The sequence below is a fragment of the Salmo salar genome, chromosome 12 (genome assembly GCF_965601325.2).
Source record: "Salmo salar chromosome 12, fSalSal1, whole genome shotgun sequence".
NCBI classification, from domain to species: domain Eukaryota; kingdom Metazoa; phylum Chordata; class Actinopteri; order Salmoniformes; family Salmonidae; genus Salmo; species Salmo salar.
The window spans coordinates 55,954,989-55,980,829 of NC_138302.1; the positions used below are offsets into that span (position 1 = coordinate 55,954,989).

The window sequence follows — 25,841 nt, forward strand, 5'->3', positions numbered from 1 at the left end:
CTGCTTGAATTTTGTATTTATATTTTCTGTAATTCTGGGCTCATCTGTAAAAGAGACCTAAGGGCTCACTCCCTGATAAAATAGTGATAAAAATAGGATGACAGTGAGCATATGACTGAGCAGTGAGTAAAATAACCATAGATGGGAAGTTGACAATGGCTTATTAATTGGTATAAATAAATTATATTTCTATGGTTGCAGTCCTCAAATATTGAATTGCATGGTATCAAATCAATCAGATCCAATGATTTACCGCCTGTAGGGTGATGCTAGTGAGATTTAATCCAATAATTGAAAACAAGAACATCACATGTAGTCAAGCAAGTAAGAGACACATCAAAAGTATTACCCAATGTTTAATTCAACGATTTGTAGGAAGTTCTATACATAAAGGTAGAAATCGTATTATTTCCATCACAGTTAACACCAGGTGTTTACACAGAGGTTAAATGGGAGGAAATGCACACTATGCCATTGTAGATGGTAGAATATTTCAGACCTGTGCTAGTTGTGTTCATACATTTGTATGGGGAAATAAATTAATCAGTCAACCATTGAGATTCATATATTTTGTTCTTTAGCTTTTTGCTCATGGAAAATATATTGTGCAGCAGTAATACTTTGCTGACATTTCATTGTAACGTGTTCTATTCAGTAACTGAAACGCAACAAGGAAAAGGGTTTTTATTGACAACTTCTTTAGTTAAGTAATAGTGCTGCTAGTTAAGGGAATTCAGTCATTTGTCTGCAAGCAGTCAGAGAAAAGAGCATGGAGAGCAACTTAGAACAGTTCAGCACCAAACCATATCTCTAGAAGTTTACTGACACAAAATGTGTCAATAAAAGTTGAATAACCACAGGTGGTCTGTGACAATGACATATCCAGGGGCATCAGACAAAAAGCAGAAAATAAAAATATTCCTATTGAGAGAAAGGAAGACGGTTAGAGGAAGAAAAAAGGTGCGCTCAGGGGGAGAAACTACCCCCCAGGGTACACTGACTCCAAGTGGATACAGCATACTGTAACCAGAACAGGTGGTTGAACACTTTTCACTTTATTATCATCATCATCATCATAATTTCAACTTGGCAACAGAATATTGCCAATGCAACCTTGTGAGAACATTTCTGCTGTAGGTAGTCAGCATCAGATCAGTGAGTTGTGCTTGAGCAACTTCCTGTGAGCTAAAATAGACAGTTGAAGCACTTATTCAAGAGATATCTGTAACAATTTGGCAACCCATCTCCTGTATGGGCAAGGAGTCACATATAGTACCAGTCAAAAGTTTGGACACATCCACTCATTCAAGGGTTTTTCTTTATTGTTGACTATTTTCGACATTGTAGAATAACAGTGAAGACATCAAAACTATGAAATAACATGCGGAATCATGTAGTAACCCAAAAAATGTTAAACAAATGAAAATATATTTCTGATTCTAAGTAGCCACCCTTTGCCTTGATGACAGCGTTGCACATGCTTGGCATTCTCTCAACCTGCTTCCTGAGTTCCCACATATGCTGAGCATTTGTTGGCTGCTTTTCTTTCACTCTGTGGTCCAAGTCATGCCAAACCATCTAAATTGGGTTGAGGTCGGGGAATTGTGGAGGCCAGGACATCTGATGCAGCACTCCATCACTCTCCTTGGTCAAATATCCCTTACACAGACTGGAGGTGTGTTTTGGGTCACTGTCCTGTTGAAAAACAAATGATAGTCCCACTAAGGGCAAACCAGGTGGGATGTGTATCACTGCAGAATGCTGTGGTAGCCATGCTGGTTAAATGTGCCTTGAATTCTAAATAAATCACAGACAGTGTCACCAGCAAAGCCCCCCCCCCCCATGCTTCACGGTGGGAAACACACATGCGGAGATCATCCGTTCACCTACTCTGCGTCTCAAAGACACGGCGGTTAGAACCAACAATAAAAGATTTTGGACTCATCCGACCAAAGGACAGATTTACGGCAGTCTAATGTCTATTTCTTGTGTTTCTTGGCCCAAGCAAGTCTCTTATGGGTGTCCTTTAGTAGTGGTTTCTTTGCAGCAATTCGACCATGAAGGCCTGATTCTCATAGTCTCCTCTGAACAGTTGATGTTGAGATGTGTCTGTTACTTGGGCTGCAATCTGAGGTGCAGTTAACTCTAATGAACTTATCCTCTGCAGCAGAGTTAACTCTGGGTCTTCCTTTCCTGTGGCGGTCCCCATGAGAGCCAGTTTCATCATCGCTCTTGATTGTTTTTGCGACTGCTCTTGAAGAAACTTTAAAAGTTCTTGAAATAAAACATTTGAAATGTAATGTCTTAAAGTAATGGTCTGTCATTTCTCTTTGCTTATTTGAGCTGTTCTTGCCAGAATATGGACTTGGTCTTTTACCCAATAGGGGTATCTTCTGTATAGCACCCCTACCTTGTCACAACACAACTGATTGGCTCAAATGCATTAAGTAACGAAATTCCACAAATTAAATTGAAATGCATTCCAGGTGACTACCTCATGAAGCTGGTTGAGAGAATGCCAAGAGAGTGCAAAATCTGTCATCAAGGCAAAGGGTGGCTACTTTGAAGCATCTCAAATTTTAAATATATTTTGATTTGTGTAACACTTTGTTGATTACTACATGATTCCATGTGTTATTTCATAGTATTGATGTCTTCACTATTATTCTACAATGTAGAAAAAAGTAAAAAGAAAAACTCTGGAATGAGTAGGTGTGTCCAAACTGTCGACGGGTACTGTAATAATACATACCTTGTTTTTGCAGCAATTCTGTCACAATATAGAAAATAATAAAAATAGATTTGCATATCATTTAAATAATTTCTATGTAGGACATGCAGTATTTCATCAGTTACCATGATTGGTTGACCTAAAGAATGGAGGATAAACTCATTTCCTCTCATGGCAAAATAGATTGGTCCCCCTGCATCTAAGAATTCCAACAGCTTCAGTATTATGATGGTTTATCCAGAGCAATAGAACAAGTCAATGTATTTCTAGCAGTGATGTCTTAACCGTTGGCATGCATTTCAACTCCCTTCAGTTGATCACTGATCTAAAAGAAAGGTATAGGTCAAGTCTATGGTGGAAGTCCTACAGAAGTCTTCACTGTATTGCTTTCATTTGATCAGGCCTTTCAGACCAGTGATTGAAGTGAAAGTTGGAAAGGAGGAGGGGAGCAACTAAAGGAGGAGGATCCATTTCTCTCGAAGTATTACAAAATGGTCTTTAGTTAGACTGTGCGAGTGACCGATAGCTGGCCAAATGTTTCACACCCTACTCAGCGGAAGAATGAGAAGAGGGGGAAAGAATGAGTGGGAAGCTCATCATATGAGAATTTTACTGTTAAGGCATCCGCTGCATACATAGGTTTGGGTTTGCTCCCAGCAGAACTCGGCTAGGCGAAGCGAATGTTTGTGCTAGCATACTCCCTTAAGACCTTCTCTTGAAAAACAAGAAAATAATTGGCAATATTACTGTTATTTATCCCTCTTGAGCCACACTTCCTCCAAAAATTGACGTGTTTGCCGAGGAGGTCTTAGATGTTTGGGGCAGTACATCAAGTGAAATAATGTGCATGAAAACTAGTGGTGCAGTGCAGACAGTAGGGCCTGGCCGCTGCTGCGCTTTCTCATTGAATGACAGCATACACTTCTTTGAACAATCCCGTTCGTAGTTCCCACCCCAACTGTTGACCTATCACCGACTAAGGGACGTAGGCGTCGGCTACTGAACTTACACTTGAAGAAGAAAAAAAATGTGTGCGTGAACAGCCGGAAAGAACCCTGCCGAACAACAAAACAAAAACGTCACATGATGTTGTCGTAATATATGCGTGAACTGTTTTGACTAGGAAGCATGCGACCAGCTTCAGAGTTTGGCATATCGACAGCGCTCAGGTTACAGAACACCGCCTGGCTGAAAAAATACATACAAATAATACTTCAATTATACATAAGTAAAATCATACATGGAAACATCTTACACAGACCCTGGGGTCAGGTTAACCTTCACAGTATGACAACACAGAATCGTCCCATGGTTTTAGACCCAACAGTTGTACACAAAATAAAACAAAAAAGGTATTGAGGTTAGGAGGTTGTAAGAATCTATAAATGTGTATATGTGTCCATTGAGAAGTGAGACTGAGTATGTCCATGTGCTTCCTGGTCTAAGAGGGGGGGGGGGGGGGGGTGAGATATCAATCAAAATCATTCTATGATTGACAGATAAATTGGGAGGTTGACGGGTGTGAATTTGTACTGAAGGTATCCATATGAGGAAAGGAGAGTTAAGGGGGTTTGGTGATAGCTGATCCCAGGTTAAGGGCCTTAAGAATGGGAAAGGGGACGCCCATGGTTTCCGACGACCCTCTTATTTCTACAGGCAAGCAGAACCATCCCTTTTCTGAAAATCAGCATCACAACCTCTCAGAGTTTGTAGAACAAACAACAAAATGGCAGAACAGTCTGGTGATAACCCTGAACTGCAGGGTTAAGAATGGGTTGACCGTTGTAAAAAAAACACTCCTCATCGGGAGAGACTACAAAAATCTGTTGTATAAAAATAGCAACGCTGATCATCGGTCGAAAAATAGAGGGGGGGAAATAAAAGGAGTCTTGGTTTTGTTGTGGCGTTGGTTGGGGAGCTGTTTGCTATTCTCCTGGAATACCTCTGCACCTTCACCACCTTGAGAGCAGGACACTACAAGCCGTCAACTGTATCAGTCCTGTCCAACCACAGTTAAATACCTGCTATACAGCAGCATCAATTATGTCTTTAAACAGCTCAAATCAGCTTTTATATAATATACACACACATACATACATACATCACACACACACACACACACACACACACACACACACACACATATATATTTGGCACACCCAACCACTTCCACACATGTTTAATATGTGGTAGGGTGTGTATTACTTTGTATGTCTCCCATTAGTCCATTGCTCCATTCCCAATCAGTATGTCATTCCATCCAGTCCAGACAGTCAAGAGACCCTGATGAAGGCAGTTTGCTGCCCAAACTATGGTGATTCTTTAGAAATTAATTGCATCGGAAACAAGAGTGTGCAGCTATGTTCATAGTCATAACTCCCACCAGTCAGCACATTGCCATTTCAGGCATCTGTTTTCCTCAGGCTTTTATAAAAAAAACGTTAGAATAAAAACGCCGACACACCTGACTCAACTGATCCAGGTCGTGATTGATTGGCTGAGGAGTTGAATCGGGTGTGTTAGTGCTGGAACAAAAAACATGCACCCCATGTGACTCCCACTCACAGGAGTGAGTGAACAGCATCGCTGTGGTAGAAAGCTAAAACCAGTCTGGTCCAGTTCAGTCCAGTCAGTACATGTCCTTGTAGATCTCCTGCAGCAGCGGGTGCAGTGAGGTCTCTGACTCAGTCTTCTTAATCTTCTGGACCAGCATGGCGTTCTCTGTGACCAGCTGGCGCAGGTCGGCCATCTTGTTGAGCAGCTTGGGGAAGAGGTAATGTGAGTCAGCATGGTTGCCCAGCAGGTGCTGGTCTAGGGCCTGCAGGATGCTGTCCTGAATCTCCTCCACCTGCTTGATGTTCATCAGCCCCGGACGGTCTGGGAGGAGGAGAGAGCGGAGGGAGAGAGGAGGAGTGGGGAGAGGAGTGGGAGAAGGGGTTTAGTATGCTGTATGTCAACTGGTAGAAAACAAACTTGTACACGATTTCAGCACTAACCTCAGCTTGGCTTAGTTTAGTTAGGCTTATTATGATAGTAGAATGGTTAGGGTTATTATGACAATGCATTGTGGCAGCATAGTACTGAATTATAAAATGGTAGTACCAGTACAGAACCAGCACATACCTCCACAGAGGATGATGGCGGCCACAAACAGGGCCAGGTCACTGTCGTCCAGCTCCAGGGCGTTGAACTTAACGGCAAACTCAAACTTGGGCTCCATGATCTCGCTAAAGGGCCGCCGCAGGCTGCGCAGGAACTCCCGGGTCACAAAGCCCTTCCCGTTGGCCACCAGCAGCCCATCCTTGTTCATGAGTGAGGGAAGCATGGCGAAGATAGCCTCATGCACGCCGTATTTCAACAGCGTCACCTGGTGGCGGGGAGGGAGAACAGCAGCCTGAATATCACTAGTCCAATATCGCAAATAGTATTTAAAAAAAAAAAATGGGGTTTTGTCCAGCATGTGTACATGTTGTATGTTATATAGCCAACTATAGATGACATTCCTGGCTGTACAATGACTCACCCAACACAACTATGGATTGATGATTTGACTTAATGTTGCTTTACTGTACCTGGTCTTGATTGATGAATTGGTGTGTTCTTGTATATACCTGGTCGTTGAGGAAGAGGTCTACAAAGCCGGGGATGCTCTTGGCGAACTCCGTGAGCTCCCTGACCGTCTCCACCGTGGTGCACTGGCAGCGGTAGAACACGTGAACCCCTATCTCCTTGTTGGGCGGCGTCCCGTTGATCAGCTGGTTCCACACCAGCCCGTTCTCAGCCTGGTGCAACGAGTCCATGTCGTGGATCACAAAGGGCTATGGGGGAGGGTATTTAGTTAAGTAATGGCAGTATGACAACAATAAAACAGACCTTTCACTTGAAATTGCATTCTGCCTGGGACTAGTTTAGGAAGAAATAGTGTATGCAGACAAGTCCCGTGTGGCTCACTTGGTAGAGCATGACGCTTGCAACGCCAGGGTTGTTGGTTTGATTCCCATGGGTGACCAGTATGGAGAAGGGGGGGGGGGAAAAATGAATGGACTTACTCATGTAAGTGGCTCCGGATAAGAGCGACTGCTCAAAAAAATAAAGGGAACACTTAAACAACACATCCTAGATCTGAATGAAAGAAATAATCTTATTAAATACTTTTTCCTTTACATAGTTGAATGTGCTGACAACAAAATCACAAAAATAATCAATGGAAATCCAATTTATCAACCCATGGAGGTCTGGATTTGGAGTCACACTCAAAATTAAAGTGGAAAACCACACTACAGGCTGATCCAACTTTGATGTAATGTCCTTAAAACAAGTCAAAATGAGGCTCAGTAGTGTGTGGCCTCCACGTGCCTGTATGACCTCCCTACAACGCCTGGGCATGCTCCTGATGAGGTGGCAGATGGTCTCCTGAGGGATCTCCTCCCAGACCTGGACTAAAGCATCCGCCAACTCCTGGACAGTCTGTGGTGCAACGTGGCGTTGGTGGATGAAGCGAGACATGATGTCCCAGATGTGCTCAATTGGATTCAGGTCTGGGGAACAGTCCATAGCATCAATGCCTTCCTCTTGCAGGAACTGCTGACAAACTCCAGCCACATGAGGTCTAGCATTGTCTTGCATTAGGAGGAACCCAGGGCCAACCGCACCAGCATATGGTCTCACAAGGGGTCTGAGGATCTCATCTCGGTACCTAATGGCAGTCAGGCTACCTCTGGCGAGCACATGGAGGGCTGTGCGGCCCCCCAAAGAAATGCCACCCCACACCATGACTGACCCACCGCCAAACCGGTCATGCTGGAGGATGTTGCAGGCAGCAGAACGTTCTCCACGGCGTCTCCAGACTCGGTCACGTCTGTCACGTGCTCAGTGTGAACCTGCTTTCATCTGTGAAGAGCACAGGGCGCCAGTGGCGAATTTGCCAATCTTGGTGTTCTCTGGCAAATGCCAAACGTCCTGCACGGTGTTGGGCTGTCAGCTCAACCCCCACCTGTGGATGTCGGGCCCTCATACCACCCTCATGGAGTCTGTTTCTGACCGTTTGAGCAGACACATGCACATTTGTGGCCTGCTGGAGGTCATTTTGCAGGGCTCTGGCAGTGCTTCTCCTACTCCTCCTTGCACAAAGGCGGAGGTAGCGGTCCTGCTGCTGGGTTGTTGCCCTCCTACGGCTTCCTCCACGTCTCCTGATGTACTGGCCTGTCTCCTGGTAGCGCCTCCATGCTCTGGACACTACGCTGACAGACACAGCAAACATTCTTGCCACAGCTCGCATTGATGTGCCATCCTGGATGAGCTGCACTACCTGAGCCACTTGTGTGGGTTGTAGACTCCGTCTCATGCTACCACTAGAGTGAAAGCACCGCCAGCATTCAAAAGTGACCAAAACATCAACCAGGAAGCATAGGAACTGAGAAGTGGTCTGTGGTCCCCACCTGCAGAACCACTCCTTTATTGGGGGTGTCTTGCTAATTGCCTATAATTTCCACCTGTTGTCTATTCCATTTGCACAACAGCATTTGAAATGTATTGTCAATCAGTGTTGCTTCCTAAGTGGACAGTTTGATTTCACAGAAGTGTGATTGACTTGGAGTTACATTGTGTTGTTTAAGTGTTCCCTTTATTTTTTTGAGCAGTGCACACAGCCTCATGAAATTTACATTTAGTCATTTAGCAGATGCTCTTATCCAGAGTGACTTACAGTAGTGAATGCATACATTTCATAGATTTTATTTCATGCATTATTTATTTTTTGTACTGGCCCCCACGTGGGAATCGAACCCACAACCCTGGCGTTGCACACACCATGCTGGCATTGCAAACACCATGCTCTACCAACTGAGCCACAGGGAAGACCAACTCATGAAAAAGCGTACGCTGTTCCGAGTGACACCGACATTTGGCCCATTGCCCTGTTCTCCACGATCTCAGACACAACAGTGATAAGGCATCAAGGCAACCAGGGTTTTTACAACACATTTATACACAGCGGCTATGTTGCTAGGCAACCAAAGCTACTGGAGAGCCAGGCAGTGTGAGCAGAGGTGAAGTTTCAGTGCAGCCTATGCTCCTTGGTGCTAAAGTGCCCTTCTGGAGTATAGGCTACATTCTTGTCACTTCGATTAGTGTGGATTGAAATGACAGAATCAAAAATGGCCATGGACACAATTGAAGTGCATGGAAATTGTAGCAGCTACATTATCAAATCATTTCTGGGTAACAATTACAATGCCTTCAGAAAGTATTCACATCCCTTGGACTTTTTCCATATTTTGTTGTGTTACAGCCTGAATTTTAAAATTGATTAAATGTAGATGTGTAACTGTGTAACTACCCATAATGTCAAAGTAGAATGATGTTATGACATTATTACAAATTCATTAAAAAATGAAAAGCTGAAATGTCTTGAGTCAATAAGTTTTCAACCCCCTTGTTATCACTGGTATCTCTGTACTCCACACATACAGATAATTGTAAGGTCCCTCAGCCAAGAAGTGAATTTCAAAACAGAGTCAACCACAAAGACCAGGGAGGTTTTCCAATAGTTCTCAAAGATGAGCACCTATTGGTAAAATAAATAAATAAATAAAAAAGCAGACATTGAAAATCCCTTTGAGCTCAGGGATGCCACCATGAAGCCAATTGTGATTTTAAAACAGAGTTTAATTGCCAATAACAGACGTCGATTAAAGAAGCACCCCTCTGATGGGTTAAATGCCCAAGACACATTTCAGTTGAATGCATTCAGTTGTGAAACTGACGAGGTATCCCCTTTCCCTAATTGACAGAGTGAAAAGGAAGCCTGTACAGAATTATTTTTAAAAGACAATATTCCAAAACATGCATCATGTTTGCAACAAGGCACTAAAGTAATACTGAAAAAAATGTGACAAAGCAATTGACTTTTTGTCCTGAATATAAAGTGTTATGTTTGTGGCAAATCCAATACACACTACAGAGTACCGGTATGCTTATAACTGTTAAGGTCTGGATAAAAAGGACATGAAATGGAGCTAAGCACAGGCAAAATCCTAGAGGAAAACCCAGTTCAGTTTGCTTTCCACCAGACACTGGGAGACAAATTCACCTTTCAGCTGGACAATAACCTAAAACACAAGGCCAAATCTACACTGGAGTTGCTTACCAAGAAGACAGTGAATGTTCCTGAGTGGCCGTTTGGACTTATGAAATCTATGGCAAGACCTGAAAATGGTTGTCTAGCAATGATCAACAACTTGAAGAATTTTGAAAATAATAAAATGGGCAAATATTGTACAATCCAGGCATGCAAAGCTCTTAGAAACTTATCCCAGAAAGACTCACAGCTGTAATCACTGCCAAATGTGTCATGTAGTGACTCACGGGTGTGAATACTTCATTAAATTAGATATTATTGTATTTACATTTTCAAAACATTTGCAAACATTCCTAAAAACAGGTTTTCACTTTGCCATTATGGGGTATGGTGTGTCGATCGGTGAGGAAAAAAAAAAAGATTTAATCAATTTTCAATTCAGGCTGTAACAACAAAATGTTGAATAAGTCAAGGGGTGTGAATTTATGAAGGCACTGTATGCATAATACTGACATACAGTGGGGGGAAAAAAAGTATTTGATCCCCTGCTGATTTTGTACGTTTGCCCACTGATAAAGAAAGGATCAGTCTATAATTTTAATGGTAGGTTTATTTGAACAGTGAGAGAGAATAACAACAAAAATATCCAGAAAAACGCATGTCAAAAATGTTATGAATTAATTTGCATTTTAATGAGGGAAATAAGTATTTGACCCCCTCTCAAATCAGAAAGATTTCTGGCTCCCAGGTGTCTTTTATACAGGTAACGAGCTGAGATTAGGAGCACACTCTTAAAGGGAGTGCTCCTAACCGCAGCTCGTTACCTGTAAAAAAGACACCTGTCCACAGAAGCAATCAGATTCCAAACTCTCCACCATGGCCAAGACCAAAGAGCTCTCCAAGGATGTCAGGGACAAGATTGTAGACCTACACAAGGCTGGAATGGGCTACAAGACCATCGCCAAGCAGCTTGGTGAGAAGGTGACAACATTTGGTGCGATTATTCGCAACTGGAAGAAACACAAAAGAACTGTCAATATCCCTAGGCCTGGGGCTCCATGCAAGATCTCACCTCGTGGGGTTGCAATGATCATGAGAACGGTGAGGAATCAGCCCAGAACTACACGGAAGGATCTTGTCAATGATCTCAAGGCAGCTGGGACCATAGTCACCAAGAAAACAATTGGTAACACACTACGCCGTGAAGGACTGAAATGCTGCAGCGCCCGCAAGGTCCCCCTGCTCAAGAATACATATACATGTCCGTCTGAAGTTTGCCAATGAACATCTGAATGATTCAGAGGACAACTGGTGAAAGTGTTGTGGTCAGATGAGACCAAAATGGAGCCCTTTGGCATCAACTCAACGTGTTTGGAGGAGGAGGAATGCTGCCTATGACCGCAAGAACACCATCCCCACCGTCAAACATGGAGGTGGAAACATTATGCTTTGGGGGTGTTTTTCTGCTAAGGCGACAGGACAACTTCACCGCATCAAAGGGACGATGGACATGTACCGTCAAATCTTGGAACAGAACATCCTTCCCTCAGCCAGGGCATTAAAAATGGGTCGTGGATGGGTATTCCAGCATGACAATGACCCAAAACACACGGCCAAGGCAACAAAGGAGTGGCTCAAGAAGAAGCACATTAAGGTCCTGGAGTGGCCTAGCCAGTCTCCAGACCTTAATCCCATAGAAAATCTGTGGAGGGAGCTGAAGGTTTGAGTTGCCAAACGTCAGCCTCGAAACCTTAATGACTTGGAGAAGATCTGCAAAGAGGAGTGGGACAAAATCCCTCCTGAGATGTGTGCAAACCTGGTGGCCAACTACAAGAAACGTCTGACATCTGTGATTGCCAACAAGGGTTTTGCCACCAAGTACTAAGTCATGTTTTGCAGAGGGGTCAAATACTTATTTCCCTCATTAAAATGCAAATCATTTTATAACATTTTTGACATGCGTTTTTCTGGATTTATTTGTTGTTATTCTGTCTCTCACTGTTCAAATAAACCTACCATTAAAATTATAGACTGATCATTTCTTTGTAAGTGGGTAAACGTACAAAATCAGCAGGGGATCAAATACTTTTTTCCCCCACTGTATGTGTATAGTATTGAGCTGACCTGGTGTTAATGCATTATATGTATCATTTTTACATGTGGATACAGTACTGAGTTGGTGTTAAAGTATTATATTTCATTTACATATGGATACGCTACCGGGCTGGAGCTATTCTTGCCGGTGAGGATGCTGCGAGCTTTCTTCTTGGTCATGTTGAGGTTCTTCAGGTAGGCGTTGTTGACCCGCTTGGCCAGGGATTTGAGGTCCGAGCCGTTGGGGTTGGTGGTCGGAGCCGTATCTCCTGCCAGGAGGCCTGCCACCAGCTTCCTCTTCTCCGCCTCCGGCATGCGGCCGTACCGGATCGCTGGGAACAACCAGGAAAAACCCTATCAGTGTACATCCATAAATTGGGGCTACTCACAGGGTACACATCCTTGACTTTGTCTAAAGTGAAAATGAGGGAATGGAAAGGTGATCAGTGTGTGTGTGTGTCTCACCGTCGTGGGACATGCCTAGCAGCAGGCACTTCTGGAAGCGGCAGTACTGGCACTTGTTCCTGCTCTTCTTCTGGATCTTACAGCTGCGCTCACAGCGCTCATACTCCAGCTTCATACGGATGGTCCGGCGGAAAAAGCCCTGAGAGAAAGTAAGCGCAGGGTGGAAGAAAAAAAAAAGAAGCTAAGTGTATATTAGATAGAAATGATTAGATGACTAGATATAAAGGGCAGCAGATTTGATTGGAAAAGTGAAAAGGTCAGATTTATGAATTATGCAGTGGGCTACTCCAAAACACTGACATCCCGGGAGTCTCCTGGGATGTCCTCATGCCTTCCCTCTCGGCTTCCTCACCTTGCAGCCTTCACAAGCGTGTACTCCGTAGTGGAACCCCGAGGCTTTGTCTCCACAGATCCGACATTCCACATTGATCCCGGCCCCCGTCCCTTCCTCTCGACCCAGGAAGAGCTGGTCCGACAGCGATGGAGACGACGTCTGGGACAGATCTGGAGACGGAGAGAGGTTCTGTTATTACATGGTCCTTTCAGAGTTCAACTAGGGACTGGAGTTTGTCCTGATCACATGACCAGACAAGGAACATCTCCTCCTCATATAACATGTCCTAGTATTATATTTTGGACTAGTGAAAAGGTCCAATTACTCATATTTCACAATCCACATAAAAAGTGTATAACATGAAAAGCATTGAATGAATTTCTCTAATACTGGAATGACCGTACAGAGCTGAACGTAAGACAAGGATGAGACTCGAGTCAAGACTACAAACTAAACTAAGTTATTGTTGGTGACACCAGTCTGGACAGTCTGTATAGTATTTCTTTGGCTCTGGGTATGACTGGGCTATATGTCAATTTACCAACGCTACCTCAAGACGTTATGTATATGTGCAATGTGAGCTGTGCGTGCTCATGTCCATGTTTCTATATGTGCGAGTGTGTCAGGAATCTTCTGTTGTGCTCCAGCCAGTTCCTCCCTGGGGTTTGATCTCTGCTGCTGCCTGCCAAAGAGTTCTCCCAGTGGAGCCCAGGAGCTATGCCAAGAATGCGAATGGTTCGGAGACCCTATGGAATTACACTGGCTAGGAGGGACAATCACATCAAGTTATGTTCCATTTCAGAATATAGAACCATGCGAGTTTTATTATGTTCTAACCATGAGTTCTGTTCTATCTCTAGGGGGATGTCGCAACACCCTATTTAGAAGTAGAATGGCAAGAGGGACATCCCGTTTTAAGGCCACGTTCCATTTCAGAATTTGGAACCGAGTGCGTTCTGTTCTATCCACTCTGTTACACTCCACAGAACTAGAGTAGATAGGACGGACAATACACCTCAATGTAACCATGTTAGAACCATGTTATGGGTGTTCTATTCTATCCATTCTAATTCTTGGATAAAAACATGAAGGCTGCGCTGCTAGGCCAGGATGAAAGCGTGTGAAACCCAGAACAGCCAGGGCAGGCGGGTTGGGCGACGTCGAGCCACACAACGAGAGAGACAGGGGTCTGAGTTCCTCTGTGTGTGGGAGGAGAGGCCTAGGCGCCTGAGGAATTTATCACGAGGAGAAGTAACACCGCAAGAGCAGACTGACCGAGACCAGCAGGGGTGGTACGCCATGCCTCCTCCATGACCACTTTCCTCTGAGGCTTTTTCCTCAATTCATCTTTCCTCCATTCCTCACATCTCTCCTTGACTCCTTCCCAAAACCCATTGGAGGAGAAGGTCAGAAGGGAGGGACTTTGGATCTTCTCCAAAACTGCTTAGGAGGAGGCGAGGACAGAGGATGCCAAGAACGAGCCATAGTGCGCATGCGTGACAGTCAGTCCAACAAGAGGGTTTTAATGATAGAAAAGCAAGTTGACTGAATTCCCTATTTGTATAACCTAGATTCTGCTTAATGGCATTAAACATGAAGCCCCTGATTCCCACCTTTGAGGGTTTTTTTCTCTCCAAAAGTCACATGCAGGACACACACTGTGAGTAGCTCTGGTGTGGTTTTCTAGGTGTTTTTTTAAACCACACACACATATATATATATATTTATATATATTTTATTATGTGTATATACACACACACATATACATTTTATTATGTGTACACACACACATACATTTTATTATGTGTACACACACACACACATTTTATTATGTGTACACACACACACACATTTTATTATGTGTACACACACACACACATATACATACATATACACACATACATATATATATACACACACACACATATACACACATACATATATATATACACACATGCGCGCGTATACATACATACACATACCTACACATATACACACACATATATATACACACTTACATATATACACACACACATATACACACGCGCGCGTATACACACATACATACATATACACACACACATCTACACATAACCTACACACACACACACATATATATATACATACACACACACATATATACATACACACACATACATGCGCGCGTACACACACACACACACACACACACACACACACACACACACACACACACACACAGCAAGCACTAGATGTTACTTGTCTGCAGCGATATGGTTTACCTGAAGCCCAGGTACAGTGTGTAATACACGTTGATCGTGAGAAACTAAAAAGCCTAATAGAGCGGAGTGTATGTAGTCAGACTCATTCTCAATGTTTACGGGAAGAAAAAAAAAAACTTAAACGAAAATACCTCAACTGGTCTGACCTCCGTACTAGACCACAGCCTATCCACACTCCGGTTCCTTTGCGAATTCACCATCTTCCAAGGCAAACACAAGCATAGCTTTACTGGCCAGAGTGGAAAATGTAGGTTGGCAGAGCTGGGAGAGGAGGCCAAATCTGACTGGAATGTAGGAAATAGAAACATATCCTATACAGGAGAGTAAAGTAAAGAATTTCTGGACCAGAGTTTCCCAAACTCAGGGGCCACTGGTGGAGGAAAGTGGGTACAGTAGCTGGCTGGTCTGACAGTGGTTGGTATGATGGCTCTGAGGGAAAGCAGCTCAATGTTAAAAACACCAACTCAGAGCCCTTTACCGGGACACACTGAACTGCTCCATGTACTGAGGATGTGTGTGGTTAAGTGTGCATGTGTGCGTATGTGTGGATTAGAGATAACAATCTCTCGGCCATTAAACAAACACAAACAGCGCTCCGTTTCAAAAGGGTATCTGTATCTGGAGGAGTAGTCAATGGCCCCTCTCACAAGGACACGTGGCTGGCCATTCTAAAAACCGTTTGTTGGCGAGATCTAGGCCTGCAGATTAAGTTAAGCTACTTGCCGACCGTTTGTTTATATGGTAGGCTATGTCAAGGTTGTTAAGGAGTATTGGAAAGCATATTGTGATACAAAATGTTTAAATAAAGTTTAATTTGTTCTTTTCAAACCCTGTTTGAGCCATCACAGCTGGGTATGAAACATGAACGCCCAATCGGTGTCAAGGGAAACCAGATTTTAACAATGGGGAGTCTTTTCTGAGTAGCCCCATGACGCTTCAAAAATAGATCAAGTGTGTTACGTGAGAGGAAATTGCTGCAGTCTTTGGACCTCCTGTGAGGATTTCATCATGACTCAGCAAAGTGACTTCTTCTCACCACAATGATCTCAATGGACAATTCATTGTTGCTATGTAAAAGTCAAATAAAGCTCTCTTTACAGGCATGTTCACGTCGGCCCGTTGCACTGTAGGTTGTCCTCCATGGGCCTTACTCAGATGTGTACAATTTGCAGTTGAGGTATGTATAATGGCCCCCAATTCTGACCCGAGTTAAGCGTGCGTAAAAATAACGTAATTCCCTTTTTATGCACATTTCTCTTGAAACATATTCTAACCTCGAGTTTAAGAATGAGAATAGCATGCTATTTCACCCGCTATTCCGTCTGGGGTGGAGATCTAAGAAATGAAGGTGTGGCAGAGGTGTGTCTACTGGTAAACCGTATTCTGACCTTGACTTAATTCCACCACCTTTAAGCGCAAGGAAACTATGAATATGGTCGAGGGAACCTGTCGGATCCAAGTGGAAAAAGCATGTCTTTTTCCCCCATAGAAATAACAGCATTCTCCATGCACTGTAATTTCTAAATGGATAAGAGCTATTGATAAGAGCTAGGTAAACGAGTAATCCAATTCGAGAAGGGGATTGTAAGTGCACATAGCAATTGTTTTAGACGATTTTTCCTTATGATCCCTGGAGACGAATATGAAACCAGAAAACTTAAAATTCATTCAAATGACATGTATTGCGGACCCTTTTCCACAGTGAAATGGGCTATAAACAGCTGCGCCGTTTTTCCGATTTTTAATTGTGTGCCCTCATTTACGTGGAAGACATTTGGACACCCAAGCTATTAGGTTTCTGTAGGGAATAAACCAGCCGAGGTGATTTATGCGCTTTAGAATGGTTCAGTTATAGCCTATGCTGGGGGCTCAGTTTTACTTACATTTATATCATGTTAAATATTTGCCACTGTCGCGAGCCACCGTCAGTAATACCCACATACATTTATAAACCGTCACTTTAGTGTTAGTTTAAAAAAAAATGTATAGCTTATATTTTAGATCATTCCGTTGACCTTTCTTTCCTGTGTCACGTCTGTAAATTGTTCCTGAGTGTCGCAAGCTTTAGTGGATCATATTAGGCTAACGTTGTGCAATAATGTTGGGACACGTAGCCTATTTTAATCATTATGGAACCCAGACCACACGTAGCTGATTAAACCCGGAGCACGATTCACGACGACTGGACCCTTTGTCATACAGTTTCATGATCAGAGAGAATTAGGGTAGATTTATAGGACTATAGTTCAAGCACTATTGTAGCATTTTTCCCCCTACCTTCCAATATTTCATGGCTATGACAACTTTCAGGATGAATCAAATCACTAGTTTTTATTCATCAATATATTTTGTGCGCAAAGGCTCTCCAAACCTGTTTTTTTAATTCATACTTACTTTCCTAAACCTAAAATGTACCTAAATAATCTACAGGAGTATTTTTAAATCTACTAGTTGGTGCTGAAACAGAAACAAAGATGGATAGATGGCAGTCTTTAATTGATCCCTATTTTCTGAACCCGTTTGATGCATTATAGACTGTCGACAAAATTCTAATTAAAAAAGTTACACCGTATTTAAACGGGACAGCTTAAGATAAATGTTTCAGCTTTTGAATTGATTCAGCACGCACAACCGAATATCGACTGCAAACCCTGTTACGTGACTGAATAGGAGAAGTCTGAATACCAAATACTGAGAGGTACGTAAGAAAGGCTGTAAATTCCTAATTCGGAATTTGCCCCCAAGTCTCTTTGCTAGAAAACAATGACAGGCTACTGAGCACCACTTTTCTCTCAGGGAGTATAAACACAGACAAAATGGAGGTAAAGGCCGACTGTACAGTCAAAAGAGTTCTAGATTTCAGCTTTGATTTCTAGATCAGCACACAGTTTTAAATCAGCACAGTAAGATCAAAATCAAATCTTATTTTCCACATGCTTCGCAAACAGGTGTAAACGAACAGTGAAATGCTTACTACCAAGTCAATTTCCAACAACGCAGAGTTAAAGATAAATGTAATAAAAAAATTAAATATATATATATATATATATATATATATATATATATATATATATATATATATATATATATATATATATATATATATATATATATATATATATATACACACACGACATGAGGAATACATACACAGTGAATAACATAATAATGAGTAAAAATAACATGGGAGTACTAGGTAATACAGGGAGTACTAGGTAATAACATGGCTATATACAGGGAGTACCAGTACCGAGTTGATGTGCAGGCATAAGAGGTAATTGAGGTAGCTATGTACATACAGAGTACAAATCATTATGCTCTTTCCATGACAGAATTACCAGGTGAAAGTTATGGTCCCTTATTGATGTCAAATCAGTGTAGATGAAGTGGAGGAGACTGGTTAAAGGAGGAGCTTAAGCCTTGACAATATTGAGACATGGATTGTTTTTGTACACTACCGTTGACAAGTTTGGGGTCACTTAGAAATCTCCTTGTTTTTGAAAGAAAAGCAAATGTTTTTTCCATTAAAATAACAAAATTGATCAGAAATACAGTGTAGACATTGTTCATGTTGTAAATGACTATTGGAGCTGGAAACGGCAGATTTTCTATGGGATATCTACATAGGCGTACAGAGGCCCAATATCAGCAACCATCACTCCTGTGTTCCAATGGCACGTTGTGTTAGCTAATCCAAGTGTATCATTTTAAAAGGCTAACTGGTCATTAGAAAACCCTTTCGCAATTATGTTAGCACAGCTGAAAAATGTTGTCCTCATTAAAGAAGCAATAAAACTGGCCTTTAGACTAGTTGAGTATCTGGAGCATCGGCATTTGTGGGTTTGATTACAGGCTCAAAATGGCCAGAAACAAAGACTTTCTTCTGAAACTCATCAGTCTATTCTTGTTCTGAGAAATGAAGGCTATTCAATGCGAGAAATTGCCAGAAACTGAAGATCTCGTACAATGCTGTGTACTACTCGCTACAAAGAACAGCACAAGAGTGGGAGGCCCTGGTGCACAACTGAGCAAGAAGACAAGTACATTAGAGTGTCTAGTTTGAGAAACAGACGCCTCACAAGTACTCAACTGGCAGCTTCATTAAATAGTACACGCAAAACACCAGTCTTAACGTCAACAGTGAAGAGGCGACTCCAGGATGCTGGCCTTCTATGCAGAGTTGCAAAGAAAAAGCCACATCTCAGACTGGCCAATAAAAACCAAAGACTAAGATGAGCAAAAGAACAGACGTTCGGATCACAAAGAAGAACATTCGTGAGAAACAGAAAAAATGAAAAGATGTCAAGCATGGTGGAGGCAATGTGATGGTCTGGGGGTGCTTTGGTGGTGGTAAAGGGAGATTTGTACAGGGTAAAAGGGATCTTGAGGAGTGATAGGAATGGAGCTATAGGAAGGCTATCACTCCAATTTCCTCCTACAACAGGAAAATGACCCAAAGCACAGTTCCAAACTATGTAAGAACTATTTAGAGAAGAAGCAGTCAGCTGGTATTCTGTCTATTATGGAGTGGCCAGCACAGTCACCGGATCTCAACCCTATTGAGCTGTTGTGGGAGCAGCTTGACCATATGGTATGTAAGAAGTGCCCATCAAGCCAATCCAACTTGCATGGGGTGAAATCCATTCAGATTACCTCAACAAATTGACAACTAGAATGTCAAAAGGTCTGCAAGGCCATTTTAAATAAATTAATTAGGCCCTAATCTATGGATTTCACATGACTGGGAATTGGCCACAGTTAACCTTTTTTTTTAAAGTAGGGGTGTGGATCAGAAAACCAGTCAGTATCTGGTGTGACCACCATTTGCCTCATACAGCGATCAGGCTGTTGATTGTGGCCTGTGGAATGACTGCAAAGTTTCTGGATATTGGCGGGAACTGGAACACCGTGTCGTACAGCTCGATCCAGAGCATCCCAAACATGCTCAATGTGTGATATGTCTGGTGAGTATGCAGACCATAGAAGAACTGGGATATTTTCATTGAGTACAGATCCTTGCGACATGGGGCTGAGCATTATCATGCTGAAACATGAGGTGATTGTGGACGATGAATGACACGACAATGGGCCTCAGGATTCAAATTGCCATTGATAAAATGCAATTTTAGTCGACGTACGTAGTGTATGCCTGCCCATACCAGAACCCCACTGGCACCATGGGGCACTCTGTTCACAACGTTGGCATCAGCAAACCACTCGCCCACATGACGCCATACACGCCGTCTGCCCGGTATAGTTGAAACCGGGATTAATCCGTGAAGAGCACACTTCTTCAGCATGCCAGTGGCCATTAAAAGGTGAGCATTTGCCCACTGAAGTCAGTTACAACACCAAACTGCAGTCAGGTCAAGACCCTGGTGAGGACGACAAGCATGCAGATGAGCTTCCCTGAGACAATTTCTGACAGTTAGTGCAGAAATTCTTTGGTTGTGCAAACCCAGTTTCATCAGCTGTCTGGGTGGCTTGTCTCAGACGATCCTGCAGGTGAAGAAGCGGGATGTGGAGGTCTTGGGCTGGCGTGGTTACACGTGGTCTGTGGTTGTAAGGCCGGTTGGACGTACTACCAAATTCTCTAAAATGACATTGGTGGCTTATGGTAGAGAAATTAACATTAAATTCTCTGGCAACAGCTCTGGTGGACATTCCTGCCATCAGTTGCACTACAATTGCACGCTCCCTCAAAACTTCAGACATCTGTGGCATTGTGTTGTGTGACAAAACTGCATGTTTTAGAGTTGTCTTTATTGCTCACTAACAGGGAAGTAAACAAATATGTGAACTAAATTTGAGAGAAATAAGCTTTTTGTGCATATGGAATATTTCTAGGATCTTTTATTTCAGCTCATGAAACTTGGGATCAGCACTTTACATGTTGCGTTTATATTTTTGTTCAGTATAGATTGGAACACAGTTCTTTCAAGTCAACGAGGGGACTCACTAGTTATAGGAGCCATGCCTAAAAGTAAACGTCAAAGGGAATTTACTGTGTGAGGAGTGAAAGGTGATGCTGTGTGTCCATACTATAAGAACAGCCATGTCACTAGCTGATCAACACAGACGTAGCACACACATTTCACTAATAATCATCAACTAGTACAAAGCTATCAAAGTTATGATACTATCCACAGTGGAGATTTCAATTGTGTGAGGGAGTGCGTGTATCTCTCTCACCTGTGCAGCTGCTGGAGGGGGCAGGGCTATCCGTATTGGAGGTGCTGTGGCTGTTACTACTCCCCTTCTGTTTCTCCTCCTCTTTCTCCTGCTGCTGCGCCTCCTCGTCCTGAGAGTCCATTTCCCAGGAGCAAAGGCCGTCCTCACCCTCAGGCGACACCTCTGCTCCTCGCTCCCCCTCAGTATCCCATTTGCCCAGCCCCTTCGACAGCAGGTTTGGTTTCAGTTCCTTCAAGGCTGACTCCGGCTCCCTCTCTCCGTCCGAGGTGCACTCCCCATGTGGGGAGGCGGTCCTGTTCTGGCAGACACCCCCCTTCCTTACAGGACACCCGACACGCCGCTTCCGATCCCGTCGGGGGCCGTCGCTTCTGACCGGCGGCAAGATGGTGGCCCTGGTGCCCTCCATGGCGCTGTGTGGCTTCTCACCTGACTCTCAGCCACCCTCGGTCATGGTGCCACCATTCCCGTCCTGCTGGTGAGGAGTGGAACAGCCAGTTAGTACAGATTTGTTACAGATTGGTTACAGGAATGATTTATTCCAAATTGGTGGTGGTTCAGGAGGATACATTGGTGTGTTGCAATCAATCGGAGCGGTTCTCACAGAATACAGTGACCGTTCAATCGGAATGCCTTTTACAAAACAAGACATCCAATTAGATCCGTGAAACATCTCTCAACGTTGTTTTAACTGGAGAGATAATGAAAGGCTTCCATGTTAAAGTGTAACAGGCACAGTCTCTTCTGGAAACACTTGTCATAAGAGGCTTTGACCTGGTCCCATTCAACAGGTCCCTCCACAGCTGAGACAGCCTCACCCAGTGCACCTCCAACCCAGAGAGACAGAAACAGCCTCCCCACAGAGACCCAGCATATGGACCAGGTTAGAGGTCTCCGATGCGGGCCTGGAGTTGGCCTGCTGCAGATGAGCGCCAGGTGTTAGATTCTAAACAACTGTAACTGATCCAGCTAATCACTAACAGAGGGAGTGAAAAAAAAAAAATGGGGGGGGGAGGGAAGTATGCAACAAAAAAAATAATGCACCGACACACACTCAGTGTAACTGCTGCGTCTTTGTGTGCCAGAGAGGGAGGAGAGTTGGTGTATGCATGAGAAAAAGACAATCACACACACACACACACACAGAGTAGGCTAGCCTCCAGGTCCCAGCACGTGTGGGCCATGGGGCAGGCAAGGCTGGTGTTTTTCTACAGACACCTGTTGTTGGGAGGGAGAGCCCAAGGTCTGGGTGTCTGGTACTGTCTGAGCTGAAGACGCTCTGCGTGCTGCGTGTGTGTAGGGACGATCTGCTCTTGGGATCAGCCAGCGCCACTGACCTTTCCCCACATTCCCCACTTTCTGCTGAACAGCCATGCACTTTCCCCCACTGGCCTTGAGTGGCTGTGTGTGTGTGTGTGCGTGTGTCTGCCAAGTAGAAATAGGGTTCAAGGGAACAGAGGCTGTAGAGCTGATTTCATGGGGGCTCACCCAGTTTATCAGCCTGGTGCGTGTAGAAGAGGGAAGACAGAATACCCTAAAGACATGGAATTTAAAACGCCTCCGCTCTGTACAACATACACACTCCAGAACAGCCTGAATTCTTCGAGGCACAGATTTTACAAGGTGTCAGAAATGGCCGATGCTTCAGTTGGTATCAAGGGACCTAACCTGTGCCAGGAGAACACTCCCCACACCAGCACATCACCACCAGCAGCCTGTATCAGGCCGGCTGGGTCCATGGACTCATGATGCTTACGGCAAATCCTGACTCTGCCATTAGCGTGACGCAACAGAAACCAGGATTCGTAAAATCAGGTGATATTTTTCCACTTCTCAATTGTTCAGTGTTGGTGACCGTGTGCCCGCTGGAGCCGCTTCTTGTTTTTAGCTGATAGGAGTGGAACCCAGTGTGGTTGTCTGCTGCAATAGCCCATCTGGGGCGGCAGGTAGCCTAGTGGTTTGAGCATTGGGCCAGTAACCGAAAGGTTGCTGGATCGAATCCCTGAGCTGACAAGACGGTTAAACCCACTGTTCCCCGGTAAGCCGTCATTGTAAATAAGAATGTGTTCTTAACTGTGTTGCCTAGTTAAATAAAGGTTAAATAAAAATAAAATCCGTGACAAGGATTGACAAGTTCTGCGTTCCGAGATGACATTCTGCACACCATTGTTATACTGCGCCATTATTTGTCTGTTTGTGGCCCGCCTGTTAGCTTGCACGATTCCTGCCATTCTCCTTCGACCTTTCTCATCAACGAGCTGTTTTCGCCCACAGGACTGCCGCTGACTGGTGCGACAAATCCATTCTTGGTAAATCCTAGACAATGTTGTGTGTGAAAAGCCTAGGAGGGCAGACGTTTCTGAGATCCTGGATCTGGAGCGCCTGGAACCCGATGATCATACCACGCTCAAAGTTGCTTAGGCCCATTCTAACGTTCAATCGAACAGTAACCAAATGCCTGTCTGCCTGTTTTATATAGCAAGCCCCAGCAACATGACTCACTTGCTGTAGGAGCAAATCATTTTCTTGAATGGGGTGGTGTATCAAATAAACAGGACACTGTGTATATTCAGTCAATAAAAAAGCAAGTGCCAATTAAGATGAATTTATTGAAGCCATAATATCAACTAGTTCTATTATATCGTGGAACACAATCTTAACGCAGTAACTTCAGCAGTTGCACTTGCTTGTAGAAGCCAATGGCTGTGCAATGGCATATCCTCATTTAGTTAATTTGACAGATGCTCTTATTTCTCTAGCCATAACAGACACCTATTTTATAGTAAAAAAAAAAAGAAAAACCTTAAAGAAAAAAATATATTTTTCCAAATGAAAAAAGTTGCCAGCGAGAAGTGATGTGCATTTCGTGCCTCAAACTGATATTATCCAAGAATAATCATTTGAAATGGGGTTGAATTTGGCGAGTTGAAAGAATTCTTTCAGGGTTACAAACCACAATGTTATCTTTTCAATATACAAAATATTGGATTTTGTTTATTCTGCCTGTTCTTTGTAATTTTCAAAATGGATGAACAATTCCACATTGAACACTGCATGCGACATCCGTTTGGTGAGTAAGCATATGCTTAATGATTCTGATAAATACACTGTCTATCAAGTTTTTGCATAATTTCAGTGTGGAACCTGTCTATGTTTAGGGGGGGTTATAGCCCAGTCTAACCTATTCTAAATGGCACTATCAGTTCACAAGGTAGCTTAATTGAAAAATAGACTGGATGCAATTATTCGAAAACTGCAGCTCATTGTTGGAAAACATATTGACCTACTTTAAAATCAACCAGTCCATTTTGAATTTGTGATAAAACTCATCATTTGGCAAGGAATGTAGCTTGTATATCCTATCCCATTTTATAGGCATTTATTTCTGTAGGCCTAACGGGAGCTTGTGTGCGCACTCAGCACCGTGTGTGAAGGGAGCAGTCGGAACGCAATTGAGTGAATGGGACACGGAGGGGAAAGGGAATTTTGGGAGAAGAACTGTGATGCTTGGCTTGGTTTCTTTTTTGTTGTGCCCCGCAAACGCACATGTACAAACGAAACACTAGAGTGAAAGCAAATTATGTTGCCAAGACAAAATGTCACTTGCCTGTTTGGGCAACCACAATAGCCTATAGGCCAATATGCACAAAGAAGTCTGCAAATTCTCTGAAAAGCCTAAAATAAATTCTAGATCCTATAATTCTAGATCCTAGTTTGACAGGTTGCATTAAAATACCAATTCTCTGGATATGTTATATGAAATAGCTTACTTTTTTTAATCATAGGCTACCATCTCAGTTGTCTTACTTGGCACTGGAAAATAATTGTCTAGAGCCCTGCTGCTAATGTAAAATAACAGTCCATTAAAAATTTAATAATTTGCATTTATGGTTATTCAGCAAAATATTTACCTATATCCCAATATTACTTTTTGTCCATAATTGCCCAGCTCTAGCACCTCCCTCAAAAATACTTATCGTAATCTATGGCTAAAGTCTTTAATCTGATTATTTTTTTATTGTGATATGGATTTTTTGTCCATATCACCCAGCTCTACAATATAACCTGGTACTAAATATTTACATTTTAAGTCATTTAGCAGACACTCTTATTCAGAGCGACTTACAGTAGTGAATGCATACATTTCTTTTCCGTACTGGTCCCCCGTGGGAATCGAACCCACAACCCTGGCGTTGCAAACACCATGCTTTACCAACTGAGCCACACAGGAGCCCTAAATAGGGCTGGGACGATACCAGTATCGCGATACTTAGTATTGTGGCAAGGAAACAAAACACAGAGGTGTGAACTTCTTTAGGAAAACAGCCCTAATGTTGGAAACAAATATGGCATCCAGAGTCACATTTATTTTTCAAGCTATAGAACACAATATTTTACATACAGCAGGTCTTTAAAAAGACCAAAGTGTTCGGTCTGCTTTGTGTTTTCCTTTTTGCCATAATTTTTATATATATACACACACACACACACACACTGATATTGTCCCGGCCCTAGCTACGCTGAAAATAAACATCCGGACGATACACAGAACCAACAGCTAAAAGGATATCGATCCAGGAGGAGAACAGCTAGATGGAGGAAGGTGAGAGGAAGCACTGAAGGCTTATGTCGTTGCACTGTCAGTGTAGGCATCACTTGTGGGGTCTTCAAAATGACTTCAGGTGATCA

The 25,841-nt window shown here is 43.2% G+C and overlaps 1 protein-coding gene across 2 annotated transcripts in view; it reads right to left on the reverse strand.

Annotated features, from left to right (window-relative positions):
* Positions 1-338: 338 nt before the first annotated feature.
* LOC100136526 (peroxisome proliferator-activated receptor delta) overlaps positions 339-25,841 on the reverse strand; it is a 40,467-nt gene continuing 14,964 nt past the window's right edge. Inside the window, exons 2-8 of one of the 2 annotated variants that reach the window (XM_014131867.3) lie at positions 21,156-21,624; positions 12,721-12,872; positions 12,369-12,507; positions 12,030-12,235; positions 6,343-6,549; positions 5,855-6,098; positions 339-5,608 (exon numbers count right to left, since the gene is read on the reverse strand). In XM_014131867.3, the coding sequence (XP_013987342.1) occupies positions 5,361-5,608; positions 5,855-6,098; positions 6,343-6,549; positions 12,030-12,235; positions 12,369-12,507; positions 12,721-12,872; positions 21,156-21,561 (1,602 nt within the window). In that variant the 5' untranslated portion in view covers positions 21,562-21,624 and the 3' untranslated portion in view covers positions 339-5,360. Of the gene's footprint in view, positions 5,609-5,854; positions 6,099-6,342; positions 6,550-12,014; positions 12,236-12,368; positions 12,508-12,720; positions 12,873-21,155; positions 21,625-25,841 lie in introns of both variants that reach the window. The other variant, XM_014131866.3, reaches the window with a different exon arrangement.